General features: G+C 42.0%; 1 protein-coding gene and 1 long non-coding RNA gene across 2 annotated transcripts in view; one reads left to right on the top strand and one right to left on the bottom strand.

The window, feature by feature from the left end:
• SCIN (scinderin) overlaps positions 1–4,160 on the bottom strand; it is an 80,956-nt gene extending 76,796 nt beyond the window's left edge. Inside the window, exon 1 of the mRNA XM_065939250.1 lies at positions 3,864–4,160. Coding sequence (XP_065795322.1) covers positions 3,864–4,062 — 199 coding nt within the window. The 5' untranslated portion in view covers positions 4,063–4,160. The remainder of the gene's footprint in view (positions 1–3,863) is intronic.
• LOC136170770 (uncharacterized) lies at positions 3,535–18,452 on the top strand. Its single transcript, XR_010663679.1, has 4 exons — positions 3,535–3,632; positions 6,754–14,578; positions 17,430–17,535; positions 18,281–18,452. It is a non-coding gene; the product is annotated as an uncharacterized lncRNA (long non-coding RNA).
• Positions 18,453–19,647: the final 1,195 nt, after the last annotated feature.

Raw genomic sequence — 19,647 nt, 5'->3', positions numbered from 1 at the left:
GGGGCTCTCATACAGAGTGACGTCAGAAAGAGAAAAACAAATATCATATATTAGCACATATATGTGGGAGCTAGAAAAATGGTATAGATGATCTTATTTGCAAAACAGAAATAGAGACAGAGCCATAGAGAACAAGTGTATGGACGCCAAGTGGGGACGGAGAGTGGGATGAATTGGGAGATTGGGGTTGACGTGTATACACTACTGACACTATGAATACAATAGATTACTAATGAGAACGCGCTGGATAGCTCAGGGAACTCTGCTCAGAGCTGGGTGGTGACTTAAATGGGAAGGAAATCCAAAAGAAAGAGCATGTGTATATATATGCATGCATAGTTGATCCACTTTGCTGTACAGTAGAAATTAACATAACATTGTAAAGCAACTATACTCCAATAAAAATTCACTTAAAAACAAGTTTGTTCCTTTTTGTTGTTGAGCAGTAGTCCTTGGTATAGATGTGCCATTTGTTTAAGCAGTAACCTGTCGAAAGTTATGTGGGCTGACTGAAATCTTTGTCCATTCAAATAAAGCTGCTGTGACGTTAATGTACTGGTTTTTGCATGAATATGAAATTTCTCTGGATTAAATGCCCATGAATGCAACTACTGGATCACATGGTAGTTGCATGTTCTGTTTTATAAGACACTGCCAAAGTCTTTTCCATAATGGTTGTACATTTTATATTCCACCCCCACTACAATCAACGTATGAAACTCCAGTTTCTCAGCATCCTCCCCAGCCTGGGTATAAGTTCTTTGTGTTGTATGTTGTATAGTGTCACCCAGTTTTTTGGATTCACAGTGCCTTGAAATTGAACCCAGCACAGACTAGTTGGTAGATGCATTTAAACTGCTAGGTGCAAAACTGAAATCTTTTTTTCAGGAAGAACCAGTGCAACAACTTTAAATTACATGCAACAAATGCTTACTTTGTAAAGGAAATAAAACAAAAAAATAATCAAATTAAAAGATTTGAGATATGCAAGGGTATTATGGAAAGACACTGAGGGAGAGACCAGGGAAGATAACTTATCTTCTGTTCTCCTGTTTTGGGTCCCACTTCTTCCTGTTTCCCTTTTCCTCCTCTCAGCTGGCCTGTTTCTTCATTTCTAGGCTATGCCCCTTCTCATTGCAGGCTGATTTTAACTCTATTCTCCTTCATCTTCCTCTCAACTGACTTCCTTTAGTCAGACTTTCTCTTCCCTTGAACTTTCAGCTCCCCTCTTGGAACTTTCCCTCAATCTGCTTTTCTGAATAAACCTCATGAATTCACCCAAATTTAGGTCTAATGGTGTGCTTGTCCTCAGTTGTATCAGACTCTTTGCTACTCCATGGACAGTAGCCTGTCAGGCTCCTCTGTCCAGGGGATTTCCCAGGCAAGAATACTGGAGTGGGTTGTCATTTTCTCCTCCAGGGGATCTTCCCAACCCAGAGATCGAACCCCCATCTCCTGTGTCTACTGCATTGACAAGGGTTCTTTAACCACTGTGCCACTTGGAAAGCCCAAATTTAGGTCTAATTATATCTACAGGTCCTGCTTGCTACTGTGCTCTAAACTTTCCACATTTCCCATGAGTTTCCATCACACAACCCCTCCCAATTCCCCTCATTTGCCTTTTCTTCCATCAAAGCTTTTCTGCTTCCCAGTGACCACAGGCACTTTGTATCTCTTTCCTGGTGCTCATCACATTTTACCTGTGTTCTATCACTTCTGTTTTATTGCATCATTGAGATTGTAAATTTTCAGGGAAGTTTCTTAAGGTATTCGTATGCAAAAATGCCTTACACAGTGCTGGACACATTGAAAGTTACTGAATTAACCTATTAATTAATGCACTATTAAGTTTAGTGTTAATAGATCTTTAAGATCATAAAATGTTTCTGCCCAAAGCATTTCCATTACATTTTTTGAAACTGATGAACTAAATCAGTTTAGTTTCTCTTCCCTTTCTGAAATCTGATTCATTCATTCAGCGTAAAAGTTAACTTGAATCTGTTATCCCTATGAAACACGGTGCCTAAAGAACTTATCTAGATAAGAAAGAAGCTACAGAATTAAAACAATTGTATAAGTTCTTTCTTACCCAGAAAAGCTCTCTAAGCATTGTGTTTTGTAGGGTTTACCTATGGAATTAAAACAATTGTGGGGCTTCCCTGACAGTCCAGTGGTTAGGACTTGGTGCTTTCACTGCCATAGCCCCAGGTTCGATCCCTGGCTGGGGAACTAAGGCCCCACAAGCTAACCTGGGTGGCCAAAAAAACAAAACAAAACAAAACAATAGTGTTTAAAGCTCACTTTGATTCCTTTGACAAAGTCAAATTTAATTATTGTCTGCAGCAAGATATGACTTTCTCATTTTAGTTCACCAAAATGACAAATGTGGCATTTCAGACACTTTTACTCATTGCAGAACTAAGTACTGAACAGAAAGACCAAGGTGAAGGCATTACTATTCTATGTGGCATCATTCATTCATGAACATAAGTTATACATTAAGATTTCAGTGGGGTGATTCTTCGTATAAAACATAAACAGATCATTGTTTGTGGTAAAAGGAATAGTGACATTACACTGGAAAACCACAATGAGTTTGGATCTCAGCCTCCTCAAGCAGGCACAAAATTTTAGTATCAAATAAATGTTATAATGAGACAGTCCTGTCTCCCTGTATGAATTTCTCATTTGTAGTGTTTGCTCCAGGTGGTGGCTAATACTGAGAACATCACTTCTCAATGTTCTCTACCATCTTGCTTCTCAAAATCTTCAAATGTTAGAAAGGAAAAATGACTTTCAGGGACTTCAAAATGTGTATGTGTGTGGTTTTGTGTGTTTTCCCCATAATGAATAAAACTAAAAATAAACACAGTCTAGGGGAGGCAAGCTGATTCTCAACGGAGGCAATACGGCTCAGATAATCAGTGTGTTGTTAGATGGGGTGTGCCCACTGGCAGAGGATCTCAGAGGGAGAAGTTAGACATTCAGGATGTTTACGAGTAAAAGTAGAAGGTGGAAAAAGTAGAACACACAAGGCCCAGTGTGCTCAGAGCCGGGCGCGGGTGAAGCCCAAAATAATTACTACCGATGAAGGAGCTGTTTTGTTCCAACCTGTGTTGCTCAAACACATAAGTAACAAATATAAAAATAATCATTATAAAGCGACTCATCTAAATACAAAATCTGCCATAGAAAGTTATTTACTTTGTATTGATAAGGCGTCCAGCATCCTAATCAAGAGGAATTAATTTCTGTTCACCAAAGATGCAAGCAGCGCGGTGCAGGCTTGGAATGTGATTTTTAAAGCAGCCAAGAACTTACTTAATCGTTGCAATTACTAGAAAACGCTAAGCTGAGTCCAAGGCTATACATATATATATATAATTTTTAAGGGACTTCCCGCGGCCGCGGCGAATGCCCACAAACTTGTTTGACTTCATCTCCTCGCTGACGGGGAATCCAGGACTGAACTTGTCGGAAGGTGAGCCTAACTTGGCCAGCCCCCGGGCGCGGCTGGCAGCCGTCCTGGGAGGAAGCGGGAGTTTGGAGACTGGAAGGTGAAAGGGGGAGAAGCTAGAGGAACCAGCTGCAAAACCTGGGAGGTGGACTCGACAAAGGTCAAAGCGATGGAGGTAAGACTGCTCCCCCACTTCGCCGCGCCCTGCGTTCGCTGCGGCGTTTGCAGGCGCGGACTCTCGCGAGTGGAAGGTGCCCAACCCTAAAGTTGGAGGGGGCGCCCCCCGGGGCGCAACCGGCGCGATGGCTCTCCAGGAGGGTCCAGCTAGCGCTGCCTTCCCCCAGCCCGCCACTCTCAATCCCCCGGCGGCCTCGCCCCTCCCCGAGCCGGCCCCGCGGTCCCTTACCCAGCCAGAAGTGCAGGCGGTAGGTGAAGCCCCGGCTGGCCTGCGTCGTGTGGAGCACCAGGTAGGCATCCCCGACGTAGAAATCGCCATACGCGCTCTCGGGCACCGGCACCAGCTCCAGCTTCTCAATTCTCCAGACCTGCAGCCCCGGCCGCTTGCCCGCGCGGGCGAACTCCTCGTGGTACAGACCTTGGGCCATGACTCGGGCACGCGATGTTCCGGGGAGCGGACGTGGGATCTCAGTGACCTGGGAGTCGGACTGAACTCAGACCGACTGGAAGGACCCAGGTCGCAGCGGTTTTATAGGGTTTGCTCCGCAGGACGGGACGGGGGGCGGGGCGGGGATGATCGGGGGCGGGGCCCCCAAACGGGAGGGGCCAAGTGCCCAGGCCGGCGTTACTAGCCAGGAGGCAATCCCTTCTCAGCCGAAGCGCAGCATCCTATACCAACCTCCTGCGCCCTTTCCTGCAGCCCGAGGGGAATCAGAATCTCAGAAATCGTAGAGATCATGAGGGAACTTACTGAAACTCCAGGAAATACGTCCTCCCAGGAAGGACATTTTCCCTGGCAACAATGGAGGAGATCAACAATTAAAACTGGTTAGTGCATCGTTAAAGGAAAAAAAAAAAAAAAAAAAGGCTATCCAGGTAACGATTAATCATCAACTCCATCCTTTATCTGCCAGTCCCTCCATCCCCGCTGGCCACAGTTTCTCTCTGTCTTGGTCGTCCCGATTTGAAACTGCCATGAGAAACAGCTTGTCAGTTTTCTCGGAAAGAATGAAAACCTGGAAGGATAGCGGTCTTACCCGGGGGACAGACCTCTATAAGTCTTCAGGGGTTCAGGGAGCTGTGATTAACCTCTTTGCCATCTGCTTCCTTTACCAAGAAAAGTTTTGGAGAAAAAAAAAAAAATGCAGCAATCCTCTTGGGGTATTCTCAAGCTGGGCTGTTTGTGACTGGTGTTAGATACTCAGCTTACCGTGTGAGTTACCTCTTACAAATGCTTCAGGGTGCTGATCTTATTGTCTTCCCTACAGAGTTTGCTTCTGTAGCATGGGCAAAGCACTGTGAAATATAGATGGAAGTTTACTCCTTATTTTGCATTCATTTAACTGAAGCTGATGTGGCAACTGATTTTATTGTTATTGAGAAAGCAAATTGCTCAGGATGCAGAGGAAGAAAGCTAGTTTCTATGCATGTACATTTTCTGTCACTGTTTTCCAAATTACAGGCTTCTCTGGAGGTCACGAATTACATACAACTTGATTTTTCCTTAATTAATTTGTTTTGAAATAGGTATTACATGACCATGGTAAAAAATTCAGAAGTATAGGTGAGCAATAAAAATGTATCTCTATTTCAGCTTTCACCAGAGGCAGCTGTTACCAGTTTCTTGTGTATTTTTCCAGACATATTTGATATTCTTTCATCTACAAGAATATAGATAGCATAGTAATTTTATTTTCTAACAGAAATGGTAACATACACACTATCTGTAACAACATATCAAAATATCAATACCCAGTACTCATAGCGCCTCTTCTTTTTACTGACATATGATATTCCATCTTATAAATGTACTGTAATTTATAATCTGTTCAAGTTCATAGGTATTTAAATTTTGTCTATATTTTGCTAACACAGTGTTGCAAACAACATTTCTTGCAACCAACCATTCTTGGTTCTGAGGCTTTAGCAACTTACTAACTACAGCAAGCCTCAGGTTCCTCATGTACAAAATGGGAAAATAATAGTTTTCACCGTAACATTTCTTGCAACCAACCATTCTTGGTTCTGAGGCTTTAGCAACTTACTAACTACAGCAAGCCTCAGGTTCCTCATGTACAAAATGGGAAAATAATAGTTTTCACCGTAAAGACTGTTATTTAAATTAAATGCACAAGTACCTGTGTCTGTTTGAATGTTCTTTGGCATTGCCTTTCTTTTCCAGTCCTGTGGCCACTGCTGAGTTTTCCAGATTTGCTGGCATATCGAGTGCAGCACTTTCACACTATTATCTTTTAGGATTTGAAATAACTAATGTGGAATTCCATCCTCTCCACTAGCTTTGTTCATAGTGATGCTTCCTAAGGCCCACTTGACTTTGCATTCCAGAATGTATGGCTCTAGGTGAGTGATCACACCATCATGGTTATCTGGGTCATGAAGATTTTTTTTTTATAGTTCTGTGTGTTCTTGCCACCCCTCTTCTTAATATCTTCTGGTTCTGTTAGGTCCATACTGTTTCTGTCCTTTATTGAGCCCATCTTTGCATGAAAAGTTCCCTTGGTATCTCTAGTTTTCTTGAAGAGATCTCTAGTCTTTCCCATTCTGTTGTTTCCCTCTATTTCTTTGCACTGATGACTGAGGAAGCCTCTCTTATCTCTCCTTGCTATTCTTTGGAACTCTGCATTCAGATGGTGGGTATATCCTTCCTCTTCTACTTTGCCTTTTGCTTTTCTTTTCACAGCTATTTGTAAGGCCTCCTCAGGCAGCCATTTGGTCTTTTTGCATTTCTTCTTCTTGGGGATGGTCTTGATCACTGCCACCTGTACAATGTCACGAACCTCTGGCCATAGGTCTTCAGGCACTCTGTCTATCAGATCTAATCCCTTGAATCTATTTGTCACTTCCACTATATAATCGTAAGGGATTTGATTTAGGTCATACCTGAACGGTCTAGTGGTTTACCCTACCTTCTTCAATTTCAGTCTGGATTTGGCAATAAGGAGTTCATGGTCTGTTCCACATTCAGCTTCTGATCTTGTTTTTGCTGACTGTATAGAGCTTCTCCATCTTTGGCTTCAAAGAATATAATCAATCTGACTTTGGTATTGACCATCTGGTGATGTCCATGTTAGAGTCTTCTCTTGTGTTGTTGCTTCCAGATGTTCAAGCTGGATTTAGAAAAGGCAGAGGAACCAGAAAGCAAATTGCCAACATCTGCTGGATCATCAAAAAAGCAAGAGAGTTCCAGGAAAACATCTACTTTTGCTTTATTGACTACGCCAAAGCCTTTGACTACGTGGATCACAACAAACTGTGGAAAATAATTCAGGAGATGGGAATACCAGACCACCTGACCTGCCTCCTGAGAAATCTGTATGCAGGTCAGGAAGCAACAGTTAGAACTAGACATGGAACAACAGACTGGTTCCAAATAGGGAAAGGAGTATATCAAAGCTATATATTGTCACCCTGCTTATTTAACTTATATCCAGAATACATCATGTGAAATGCCAGGCTGAATTAAGCACAAGCTGGAATCAAGATTGCCAGGAGAAGTATCAATAGCCTCAGATACACAGATGACACTACCCTTATGGCAGAAAGTGAAGAACTAAAGAGCTTCTTGATGAAAGTGAAAGAGGAGAGTGAAAAAGCTGGCTTAAAACTCAACATTCAGAAAACTAAGATCATGGCATCTGGTCCTATCAATTCATGGCAAATAGATGGGGAAACAGTGGAAACAGTGAGAGGCTTTATTTTCTTGGGCTGCAAAATCACTGCAGATGGTGACTGCAGCCATGAAATTAAGATGCTTGCTCCTTGGAAGAAAAGCTATGACCAACCTAGACAGCATATCAAAAAGCAGAGACATTACTTTTCCAACAAAATCCATCTAGTCAAAGCTATGGTTTCTCCAGTAGTCATGTACGGATGTGAGAGTTGCACTATAAAGAATGCTAAGCACCAAAGAATTGATGCTTTTGAACTGTGGTGTTGGAGAAGACTCTTGAGAGTCTCTTGGACTGCAAGTGAAAGGTTGCTGAACCACAAAAGATGCCAGGATTCTTGGCCACAGAGGAGAAGAATTCAATACGGGGCCAGAGATGAGACTTGATCACTCAGAACTTTTGTGTAATAAACTTTTATTAAAGTATAAAAGAGATAGAGAAGTCTTCTGACATAGACATCAGAAGGGGGCAGAAAGAGTGCCCCCTCCCTAGTGTTAGTAATGGAGTTATATACTTTTTAATTAGTTATTACAGTGAATCAAAAGAATGTCTGCAGGTTGTAAAGACCTCACTAGACCCACTCCCATAATTTACATTATAAGGTTACAGGATGAGCCGGAAGGTTTTTCCTAGAAACTGTCCTCAAGCAGGCTACATTATTGTTATATACTCGTAAGGAATGTAGAGGGAAATAAGTTTGTCCTTTCCTCCTCCTTGAGAATTCCAGACCCCTCTCTCCTTGGGGACCCCCAGACTTCTTATCAACCTGCCTAGGAAATGACTCTCTCATTCCCCCCTTTTCTTTTAGGAGAATTATGTTACCAAGGGAAAGGGGCATTGTTTTCATTCCATAACTGCTTCTGCTATTTAGGAGCATGGTCCCTAAATTGCTCAGACAACATATTCTCCTAACCCTCATATTGAGGGTCTCTGTTCCAGGGTCCCCAAGTAATAGTTGCAGAAGGCTGTGGCACTCGTAGGAGCTTGGACAACCATTTGTAACTTAAAAACTTTCAGACGGTTAGAAACAAACCCTGTTTTACAGTTATAGATGTAAGGCAAAATAGTCATTAAACTAAGTTAAAATCAAAATTAAAAGTCACATTATGTCCATAGTTACATCAGTCCATCTTAGGATTGTTAGATGTCATTACAGAGTTGAAGAGAATCCTTTCCTTGAAGTGGAGATGACCACCACGGGAAGCCTTTCACTGATGAAGAGGGGAGCACTCTGCTCCGATTATGAAATGCATTGTAGGAGTGAGCCCAGGACAGGAAGGCATTGTCTTGAGGGTCAATGGCAGACTCAGGACTTTTGGAGTCAGCAGAAGTAGGCTCACATAGATTATCAGGCCCATCTGAAAAGTACAAAGTCAGAGCCTAGAAAGTAAAGACATAAAATGACATTGCTTGGTTCTGGTCAGGGTGCCACCTCCTAACTCGAGTGTGATGCACCCACGAATCAATTCCTGCCACTCTGACAGCTGTGGAAGAAGAAAGGATAACCTGGTAATTAGGGCCTTCCCAGAGGGGTTCGAGAGATTGGCCCCCAGATCCCAATGTTTTTATCAGGACCTCGGCTCCTGGCTCAAGTAGAGGTTTGCTTGACTCAGAGGCTGGGTCAGGAGTCACCTCCGGAAGTTCCATTAATGCCTGTTGAAAAGCTGAGAGCTGAGTTACATAATCAGTTATTCCTAAGGCTTTAGGAAAACTTTTCCATTGAGCATTTTCAGGAATTATTAATCATCCATCCTCCGACTGTAACCATCCTTTATCAATAATCTTTGCTCCTCTTTTCTCATATCTTTCTAATTCTTCCTCAGTATGTTGTGGTTTTTCCTGTTCCACAGGACCTGTCCAGATCAAGGGTGTCTGCTGTGAAGGGGTTTTGCAAAATGCTGCTTTTCTGGCTTGACAGTCCACCAGCTGACTACCTTCTGCTACTTTACTCCCATCCCGGCTATGCCCTTTGCAATGCATAACAGCTACTTCTTTAGGACAATATATAGCAGTTAAAAGTCTTTTGATCTCTCTGAAATGCTTAATAGGTTCTCCTGTTGCCATTTTAAACTGTCTTTCTTTCCATATTGCAGCAAGAGCATGTAAAGTCAAAGTATGCAAGTGTACTTAGAATCAGTGTAGATATATATCCTCTGCCCTCTGCCCTTTGCTTAACTCTAGAGCTCGGATCAGAGCCACAGGTTCTGCTAACTGAGCACTGGTTCTGGGGTGTGGGGGGGGCAGATTTTGCTTCTAAAACCTGTTCAGCCCTCAGCATGGCGGCATAACCTGCTTTACGCTTCCCATCCCTAACATAAGAACTGCCATCTGTAAATATTTCCATGTCAGGATTGTCTAACGGGGTATCCATTAGATCTTCCCAAGCTGCATAGTTTAGTTAGAAATTGGAAGCAATCGTGATCAGGTGTCTCATTTTCCTTCTCAGGAAGGAAAGTGGCAGGATTTAAATTTCCACAAACTTTAAAGTTTAGTTATTGGATCTTCTAACAACAATGACTGATATTTAAGAAGCCTACTGTCTGTCATCCAAGTATTAACCTTAGAATTTAAGATTCCACTCACATCATGAGAAGTCAGTACAGTAAGATTTTATCCCTAATTATATTTAAGGCCTCAGGTGTTAATAAAACCATTACCCCAATTACACTTAGACAATGCAACCTAGTGAAATTAGGTCTAATTCTCTACTTAGATAAGCAATAGGTTGCTGGTGAGGCCCTCAGGGTTGTGTCAAAACACCCAAGGCCATACCTTTTCTTTCAGTGACAAATTAAATTCTGACCCTGTGGGCAAGCTCAGAGCGGGAGCTTTCAGGAGGAAAGTCTGAAGAGGCTTAAAAGCCTTTGATTATCTGGAAACCAAACCAGTTTGTCGGTTTGGGCCTGCTGGGTCTCAGATATAAGTTTATATAAAGACCGGGTAAGTTCCCCATAACCCAGAATCCAAATGCAGCAGCAGCCTGTGATTCCTAAAAATCCTCTCAGTTGTCTTAAAGTCATAAGTAGGGGATGATTTAGTATAGGTTTAATTCTCTCGGGGCCTATGGCCCTAGTCCCTTCTGATACGATTAGGCCCAGATATCTAACAGATTGTTGACAAAGCTGAGCCTTTTCTCTTGATGCCTTGTAACTGCAGCCTGCCAGAAAGTTTAAGAAATCCTCTGAGGCTTGTGAGCAAGCTTCCTCTATCTCAGCACAGAGCAAAATATCATCTACATATTATAGCACCACTGCTTCGGAGCTATTAAAGTTTTGTAGATCCCGTGACAAACTTTGCCCAAATAGGCAAAGTGGACTGGGCAGTGGGCTGCGCAGACAGTCCACTATGGAAGCGGATCAGGAAGAAAGTGGGCCAGGGGCTTCGTTAAGCACAGAGTAATTTGCCCCGATATCTAAAAGGAAATCGATGGATTGGCCCCCCACAATTGTTACTACCCAGCGTTCCTCAGGTGTAATTAGGACGGGAGCTTGTGTAGGGACCCCCAGGCACCTTCAGTCCTGATTGTCTTGAGAGTCCGACCCCTGAAACCTGCACCTCTCGGGGCAGTCTCTTCTCCAGTGTGGTCCTTTGCAGACCAGACATGGAGCCAGGGGCGGCTTAGATGCCTGAGGGCAATCCCGCTTGAGGTGCCCCTCCTTTCCACAGTAATAGCAAGCCCATCCCTTTTCACCTGGGTCCCTCTTGGCATTTTTCTCAGGCTGTTTAAGAACGGTTCTGACAGCCATTACAAGGGCTTCCGCCTGCTCCTTTGTCTTTTTCTGCCTTTCTTTTCCTCATATTCCCTACCATAATAGGCTGTTTGAGCCAGTTGCAACAGATTATCTAAAGATTTGGTCAATGCACCCGTTTTAATAGTTTACAGCAGATATATGGATCTGTAAGTGAGTGAGCAATCTATCTTTTAAGATCACTCTTCCCGCTTCACTTTCAGGATCAATCTCAGTGAATCTGAGAAGGGCATCTCTCAGTCTATCTAGGAATTTACCAGAAGCTTCTTTCTCCTCCTGTTCTGTTTGTCACTATGGCATAGCTTAAAGCCTTAGCGCACACTTGTCTGAGTCCTTCAAGAATACATCTGACAAAACGACTGATCCCATCTTCCTTTAGCCTTGTTATAGTCCCAGTCTGGTTCTATTGTTGTAGCCACGCGTTCTGGGAAACAATCTCACTCAGAAGGACAATGCAGATAGTGGACACCTGCGGGCCCAAGGCAGAGTCTTCTCTTAGCCAAGGACCCCGACTGGCTTTTGTGAAAACTTTATATACCCTAAGTGTATAAGGTTCCCTGAAACTAGTCTGAACAAAGGAAAAAGATACAATTAAAGTTAACCTGCAATCATATGCCTTAAGCCTATATAGTTAACAGTGGACAATTATCAATAGGTTTGTGGTCATACACCAATAAGCATAATAGAATGTATGGTTTATTTTGTTACACAGGTAATTAGGGTATTCTTTTAGGCGACTGAGAGTCTAGGTAAGAGCCCTGGGGCTCTTCCTTCGGGGTGGGAGGGGGGCTGGTTTTCCAGTTGATATATCGTTTCCATAGATACTGAGCATATAGCTCAAAGTCCACAGTCTGGCCCAAGATGGAGTTCTGCTTTCAAGACAGAGCCTGTTCTGTTTCCTCTTTCACTATAGTTGGGACCACCTGATTCCCAGTGGGGAGGGCGGCTATCTCATTCTCCCTCTTCCTTACTGATTCATTACCAAGCCACTCATCTCCATAAGCAACAGCGTTCCCCCAAACTCGACTTTTTGAGTCGGGAGTCAGTATTTGTCCCAAGATACATATCACAGCCTTCCAAGTAAGGTCATAAAGCAGAGTAATGCCTTTAAAAGCTGCTCTAATATATTTTTCTGGGTCCTCTAAATAGTCTCCCAGATCCTCGATTCTTTCTATTTCTTCATAAGAAAAGGGCTTATTAACTCTCATAGATTGATTATTTCTCCTGGTGGGTGCTTCATGAAGAGGCAACAGCTTGTGTGGCTGTTTCTCAGCCTCTCTGGCTGCTCTGCACATATGATCCCAGGAATAGATTGGAGAAACTTGCTTTTCTTTCTCTCTTTGTCTCCTGTCCTCCATCTCATTCTGTATTTCACCGTTAGTTTTTGCTGTCTGAGCTTCTCTTACTTCGATTGTCTGAGTTTCTATGGAAACCAGAGTAATCTGAAGTTGTACTGAGACAGGGGTTGTTTGGACCTCTACTTGGACCATTTGACTCTCAGTTTGGGTTTTTACCGAGACCAAAGCAACCCTTCCTGGGGATGGTTCCCTGACTTTCAGTTTGCTCAGTTTGGAGCCCCAGGTAAGGGAGCAAAATAGGAGGACAGAAAGGAGCTGAAGGTTTCACACCCAAATCTATATCCTTAGGACAGAAGTCTGGCATACCTCGCAGAGAGAAAAAGAGCAACACATATGCTACTTCCACCCATTTTCCTTGTTTTCTACAGAATCAGTCTAATTGTAAGACAGTATTACAATTAAGAGACCCTCCAACCGGCCACCGTTCGCCGTCCTCCAATGGATACCATGGCCATGCAGTATCACATAGGAAGATCAGGTGTGTCAAAGGAGTGAGGCTGGCATTGTTAGCGCCCATCTATGAGAGAGAAAAAAGCGACCAGCACCATCTTTCTACCAGAGGCATCCCTCGCTGCTCTAGATGGGGATGTAGACAGACTTTACACCGAAGTTTTCCTTCCATGGTTGAACTTAGTCCGTCCCTTACCGACACAGGCGCCGTACTCGTTCCTCCTGGTTCTACCACTAAGGCGGGGTGGAGATGCAGCAGGGGTAGACCAGATGGCGTCCTGGACTAATGTCCACTTCCTCACCATTAAACCTTGCTTGCCTCTGATGCCAACCCGGGTGCAATCAAAATAACCTTCCGGAATGCCTCCCAAGCTGAGACCGCTGGGGGGAACATTCGTCACCTGAGTGCATGTGCACGACCCTGAGTATATTCCTGGCCACAGTAAGACCAGTGCGAACGTAAAACTGAGATGTTCCTTCCAAGCGTCACCACACCAGTATAAGCAATAGCAAAAGAGATGGTGAAGGGCTGGCCAGTGAGGAAAAAGTGATTTTGTCCTTGAGTTATTAGGGCCAGTCCTTCCAGTTCATTCCCACAAATTCCACAGAAAGAATATACATGGAGTTGGGACAAAAGCCTCTTGAAACCTCCTCTGGAACACTAAAAGCTAGTGTTCCAGAGGTAGAAACCCATTGCACTTCCAATATACGTAACCTTTAACCTCAGAGATGCTCCTGGAGCTAGAGCTCCATCCAGCTTGTGGACTTTCGATTCCTAGCAAGGCTAGGGACTTCCTGACTACCAATCCAAGTCTGGGACCTAGGTAACAGTACACAGTAACAGCATAGATCACAAGTCCCTTGAAAGTCTATGATCTGACAGATAGGTTAGTATCCTAATTCCCAAGGAGTTATGAAATGGTCAAAGAGACCAGAAAGTTTGAGAAAGGAAAGTTCAGTTCACACGCTTTGCCCATTTCTAGCTGGTCCCCGAAGGAGACATTGGGTGCCTCTTGGCATTGGCAGGTCGGTATAAACCCCTGACAGGTTTCTGCCATAAGCTGTATGAGGTCACCGCGGAACCACAGAGCAGGGCTCCTCACTTGCTTCGTGCCGGGCATGTCATTCATTCACAGAAGCACCCCGTAGAGTTAGTAAAGTACAGCAGAAAACGTGTTCAGTAGGAGAACAAAGAACTAGGGCCCCAAGCATCCTTACCTTGTCCTGAAGAATCCTGGATGAGCCCCCAAGATGAAAGGTTGTTGCTGAACCACAAACGATGCTGGGATTCTTGGCCTCCAGAGGAGAATAATTGAATAAGACCCCTGGACTTCTTATCAAACTGCCTAGGAATTGACTCTCTCACAAGGAGATCCAACCAGTCAATCCTAAAGGAAATCAGTCCTGAATATTCACTGAAAGGACTGATGTTGAAGCTGAAACTCCAATACTTTGGCCACCTGATGTGAGGAGTTGACTCATTGGAAAAGACCCTGATGCTGGGAGGGATTGGGGGCAGGAGGAGAAGGGGACAACAGAGGATGAGATGGCTGGATGGCATCACTGATGCGATGGACATGACTTTGAGTAGGCCCCGGAGTTGGTGATGGACAGGGAAGCCTTGCATGCTGGAGTCCATGGGGTTGCAAAAAGTTGGACAAGATTGAACGACTGAGCACGTATGCACATTACGCAGTGGTAAGCTTTCTTTTGCTCCTCTAAACTCCTTCTCCATCCTTTTGCACCTTGTAGCCTTCCTCTAAGACCAGACTGCATGGCCTAGAGCAATTGGGCCTCAGTGTCTTCTGGCTTAGAGGTTGCTTGAAAATCAGAGGAAGAGGTGAGTAAGGTCAGAGTATTTATTTCATCGACTTCCTCTACCAAAAGTCCCTGTACTTTTAAAGACAAATAACTGACTTTTTCTCTCCTTTGGATTCAAGCAACTGTACCCTTAGCTGCACTATCCCTTTTGGTTCCTCTGTCGTTTTACTAATATATGTAACCTCTAAAAAATTAATAATATGAATTTTTCTGTTTTGTATGTGCCCTCTGTCACAGATTGAGATCCTAATTGCTAAAAACTATCAGCTACGTTTTTTTTTTTTTTTTCCCCTAACACAATGTTAGGTAGATAAGAGAAGGCAACTTCTCATTTTTTATAAATGAGGCAACTAAAGATCATGGAGCTAGTGAGTGGCCAAAGGAGAATTCAAGCTCACTGTGTCTAATTCAAAAGCACATGTTCCTTACCAAACCTTATTCTTTCAAGACAAATTATATGGCCAAGATTTGTTCATGTAAGTACACGTTGTATTTTTTTTTTTCTTCAGACTTGTCGAAGAGAACTTCTGATCTCATGTGTCTCGTTTAGCACTAGGAAGTTTAGCTTTGTCACTGAGCCGTTACATGTCTTGGTTTTCTTATCTGTAAAGTTAAAATCATTTGTTCTCTTCCTTCCTCTAGGGGAAAAAAATATGAAAACTGGTGATCTAGAATTAAGACAATTTAAAAATCAGAGTTATCACTTAAGTTCAGTTTCAGTTTTAGTGATAATTCCTTTCCTTCTAGTGGAGGAATTCCTCTTAATGAGTAAATAAAAATGAAAGGAGATAATTTCTTTTTATTGAAGAAATAAAAAGGAACTTTGATGGATAAGTGAAATTCCCTCTTGCTTATGCAGGCACTAGGGTGGGCTTCCCAGGTGGTGCTAGTGGTAGAAAACCCACTTGCCAATGAAGGAGACATAAGAGCAGTGGGTTCAATCCTGGGATCTGGAAGATCTCCTGGAGGAGGGCCTGGCAACCCACTCCAGTATTCTCGCCTGGAGAATCCTATGGACAGAGGAGCCTGGTGGGCTACAGTCCATAGGGTCACAAAGAGTCAGACATGACTGAAGCAACTTAGCACACAGCAAGTGAGGTACCTGCGTGGGATGCAAAATTTACAACTGCACCAAAAATATTCAATAATCAAGATAAATAATATTTTAAGGCAGTGTTTTTTAAAATCAAGATTAATGCAAAAAATTATGATAAAAATAGCAAAGTTTAAAATAAGGACAGAATTGTTAACAGTGCTAGATGGGACCATATTGAATGCTGAAACAAAGGAAAAATATACTGATCTTCCTTTGCTTAAGATTTTGATATTCTTGTTTATTGTGGGCTTTTTGCATTGTTGTTGTTCAGTCACTAAGTCATGTCTCAATCTTTACGCCCTCGTGTCTCATTTTTCTTGTCTGTGAAATGGGAATACAGACAGAAATCCTTGTAAAATTGTTGTAATTATTAAATGGGTTGTTGTTTGCAACCCCATGGACTAGACTGCCAGGCTCCTCTGTCTATGGGATTTCCAGACAAGAATACTGGAGTGGTTTGCCCAGCCCTCCCTCAGGGGATCCTTCCAACCCAGGGATCAAACCCACATCTCCTGCATTAGGAGGCGGATTCTTTACCCCTGAGCCACCATGGAAGCCCATTAAATGGATAAGTAAATATAAGCCTGCAATAGTGCCTGGCATAAACCCAGCTGAGACTGATGAATGGTTAATTCACTTCTCCAAATCCAATCCTGTAAGAATAATGTTTCTAAGTCTAGTTCAGATAAGAACTGTCCATTTCCTGTACAAAAATAGGTCTCTAAAACCGGATGTCAGTTTCTTTTCCAAGTCTTTATTTTCTCTTTGTCTTTCTCTCTCTCATAACCTAGGTTCTTAAAAGTGATTATTTTCTCCTCTTCATGCTATTGCCCTTCTTCCACTACCCATCAATTGAAGTTTCACCATTTCTTTCAGGTTTAATTGAAGATATACACCTTCATTATCATTATATCCTTGGCATCTCTAAAATTCAGCAAACTCTCTTTTCCTAATGCTTTTGGTATGCTCTTACATTATAGCAACTACCACACTCTGAATCAAGTTTTCTCTCACAAGACTGTAGGCTCACTCAGAGACAAATATTTCATTATTTGATCATCTGACCTTATGGTAACACATGCTGAAAATGTGTGGTTAAATAACTGATTTTGGATTAAATTACATTTTTTTTGATCAATGTATCAATCCTCTCTCAGTTCAGATAAAAACTACCAAGGTGAATAAGTTTTTTTTTTGTTTGTTTCTCATGTTTTACTAAGAGTCTTAAGATTTGAGGTATGGTGCCTTGGTTGAATTCAAGGTCCTTGTTCTTCTAGAATGTTAATGCCCAAGGGGAAATGATACATAGTTTAATCTGTAAAATAAATAGCAATGTTAAATAATACAATTAATTCACTGTGCAATTCACTGGGATGAGCTAGTAAAAAAAAAAACCAAAAAGTTGTCTTCAAGTGGCCTTCATTCTCCAAATCAAAAAATCTTAGAGTTGAGAGGCAGCTAATTTTATTTCCATTACTGATGCATGACCACAGAGTTGTTGAAATTAAACATATGTGAATGACAGGATGTATATACTTTTTTTTACAGTAGAGGAAAATGCTTCATCTTATTTTTTGTTTTCCTTTGACTAAATAATAAAAGAACATAATTAAGAATATATCTCTTTTATAGGCAATCCGGCTAAACTGTACTAGCATGTTTGATTTACCAAATGAGTTCAGGGTTTAAGCATGGAACCTGGAGTCAGAAGATGTGAGTGTTGTGAAGACTGAAAGAGGTAAAGTATGTCAAAACCTCATGAACACAGTCAAAGAACATAGTTAATAATCAGCCTGGATTCTAAACCCCAGTGCTTTTCTAAAGCAGGTGATTATTAAAAGTGAAAATGCACTCTAAGGAAGTGTATTTCCATCTCTCCTGTCCATATAAGACAAAGTAGAACTCTTAAAAAATTCACCTTTCTTTCTTTTTTTTAGATCAGTCAGTATCTAAGACTTTATCTTTTACCAGTTAGTCAGTTTAAAATTGCACATAATACTATAACTATAAAGGCATGTTCATGGCTCAATGCTACAGTTTGTAACCCTGAGTTTACCATCTTGGGAGAAATAACCTAAGATTTTTGAGATACGTCAACAATTATTTAGGGCATTTGAATGTCAGAACTGTGATCATAGAGAATAATAGAAATCAGACATGATCAGATCAACGTTTTCTTGTACAGGTACTTGCAAAAGTAGGGTTAATTAACTCACCTAAACCAAAGAGTAGATTGCTGAAAAGATTTAACGCTTGACTATACCCTTCTCACTGACCAGAAGTCACTTCCTTTAGCTAATTCTCTTCTTGACTCAGAATCTGTTTATATGAGTTTAAATTGAGCAATCTGACTGGTAGTCCTTTTACTCTTAGATTTTCCTTTATTTCAATATTTTGAGGTTTCCCTATAATCACAGGGTTCTATGAACCACTGAAATTGATTGGAAGGATTTTTGTTAGATGTTTTATCTTATATATTTCAGAAAACATTGTATTCCAAACCAGGCAAAGGGAGCTTCACCTCTTCCATGTCACCCAGTCTCTCTCCTGAAATGAACAAGATTCAAAATAAATCATTTCATTTCTCCAGAGAAGACATACAGACGGCTAACAAAGACATGAAAAGATGCTCAACATCACTCATTATCAGAGAAATGCAAATCAAAACCACTACCATTACACGCCAGTCAGAATGGCTGCTATCCAAAAGTCTATAAGCAATAAATGCTGGAGAGGGTGTGGAGAAAAGGGAACCCTCTTACACTGTTGGTGGAAATGCAAACTAGTACAGCCGCTATGGAGAACAGTGTGGAAATTTCTTAAAAAACTGGAAATAGAACTGCCACATGACCCAGCAATCCCACTTCTGGGCATACACACCGAGGAAGCCAGATCTGAAAGAGACACGTGCACCCCAATGTTCATTGCAGCGCTGTTTATAATAGCCAGGACATGGAAGCAACCTAGATGCCCATCAGCAGATGAATGAATAAGGAAGCTGTGGTACACCATGGTACACCATGGAATATTACTCAGCCATTAAAAAGAATTCATTTGAGTCAGTTCTAATGAGATGGATGAAACTGGAGCCCATTATACAGAGTGAAGTAAGCCAGAAAGATAAAGACCAATACAGTATACTAACGCATATATATGGAGTTTAGAAAGATGGTAACGATAACCCTATATGCAAAACAGAAAAAGAGACACAGGTGTACAGAACAGACTTTTGGACTCTGTGGGAGAAGACGAGGGTGGGATGTTTCGAGAGAACAGCATCAAAACATGTATATTATCTAGGGTGAAACAGATCACCAGCCCAGGTGGGATGCATGAGACAAGTGCTCAGGCCTGGTGCACTGGGAATACCCAGGGGGACTGGGTAGAGAGGGAGGTGGGAGGGGGGATCGGGATGGGGAATACATGTAACTCCATGGGTGATTCATGTCAGTGTATGACAAAACCCACTACAATATTGTAAAGTGATTAGCCTCCAACTAATAAAAATAAATGGAAAAAAAAATAAGTCATTCAATAACTGTTCACTGGACACTTGGAACTCATGCTTCTTGCTGAGGCCCACAGAGGAAAAATGGAAGACAATTTCCCTCACCAAAGAAATCGTGGGGCACTGGGACACTTGGAGGTCTTATAAAAAGATGGCAGAGTTCTTTTGTTTTTTCTACTATTTTTATTGTGCTTTTTCTGATTATAATAGTTACATATGTTCATTGAAGACAATTTTGAAAGTACCAATTATGAATGAGATTAAAATAATCCCTAATTACACAACCTAAGGATAAGTTCTGATAACATTTTAATCAAAAATAAGATCATGAAATGAAACTCT

The sequence above is a fragment of the Muntiacus reevesi genome, chromosome 6 (genome assembly GCF_963930625.1).
Source record: "Muntiacus reevesi chromosome 6, mMunRee1.1, whole genome shotgun sequence".
Taxonomy (NCBI): domain Eukaryota; kingdom Metazoa; phylum Chordata; class Mammalia; order Artiodactyla; family Cervidae; genus Muntiacus; species Muntiacus reevesi.
The sequence above is the reverse complement of the archived record's forward strand: the minus strand, read 5'-3'. Positions and strand labels throughout refer to the sequence as shown.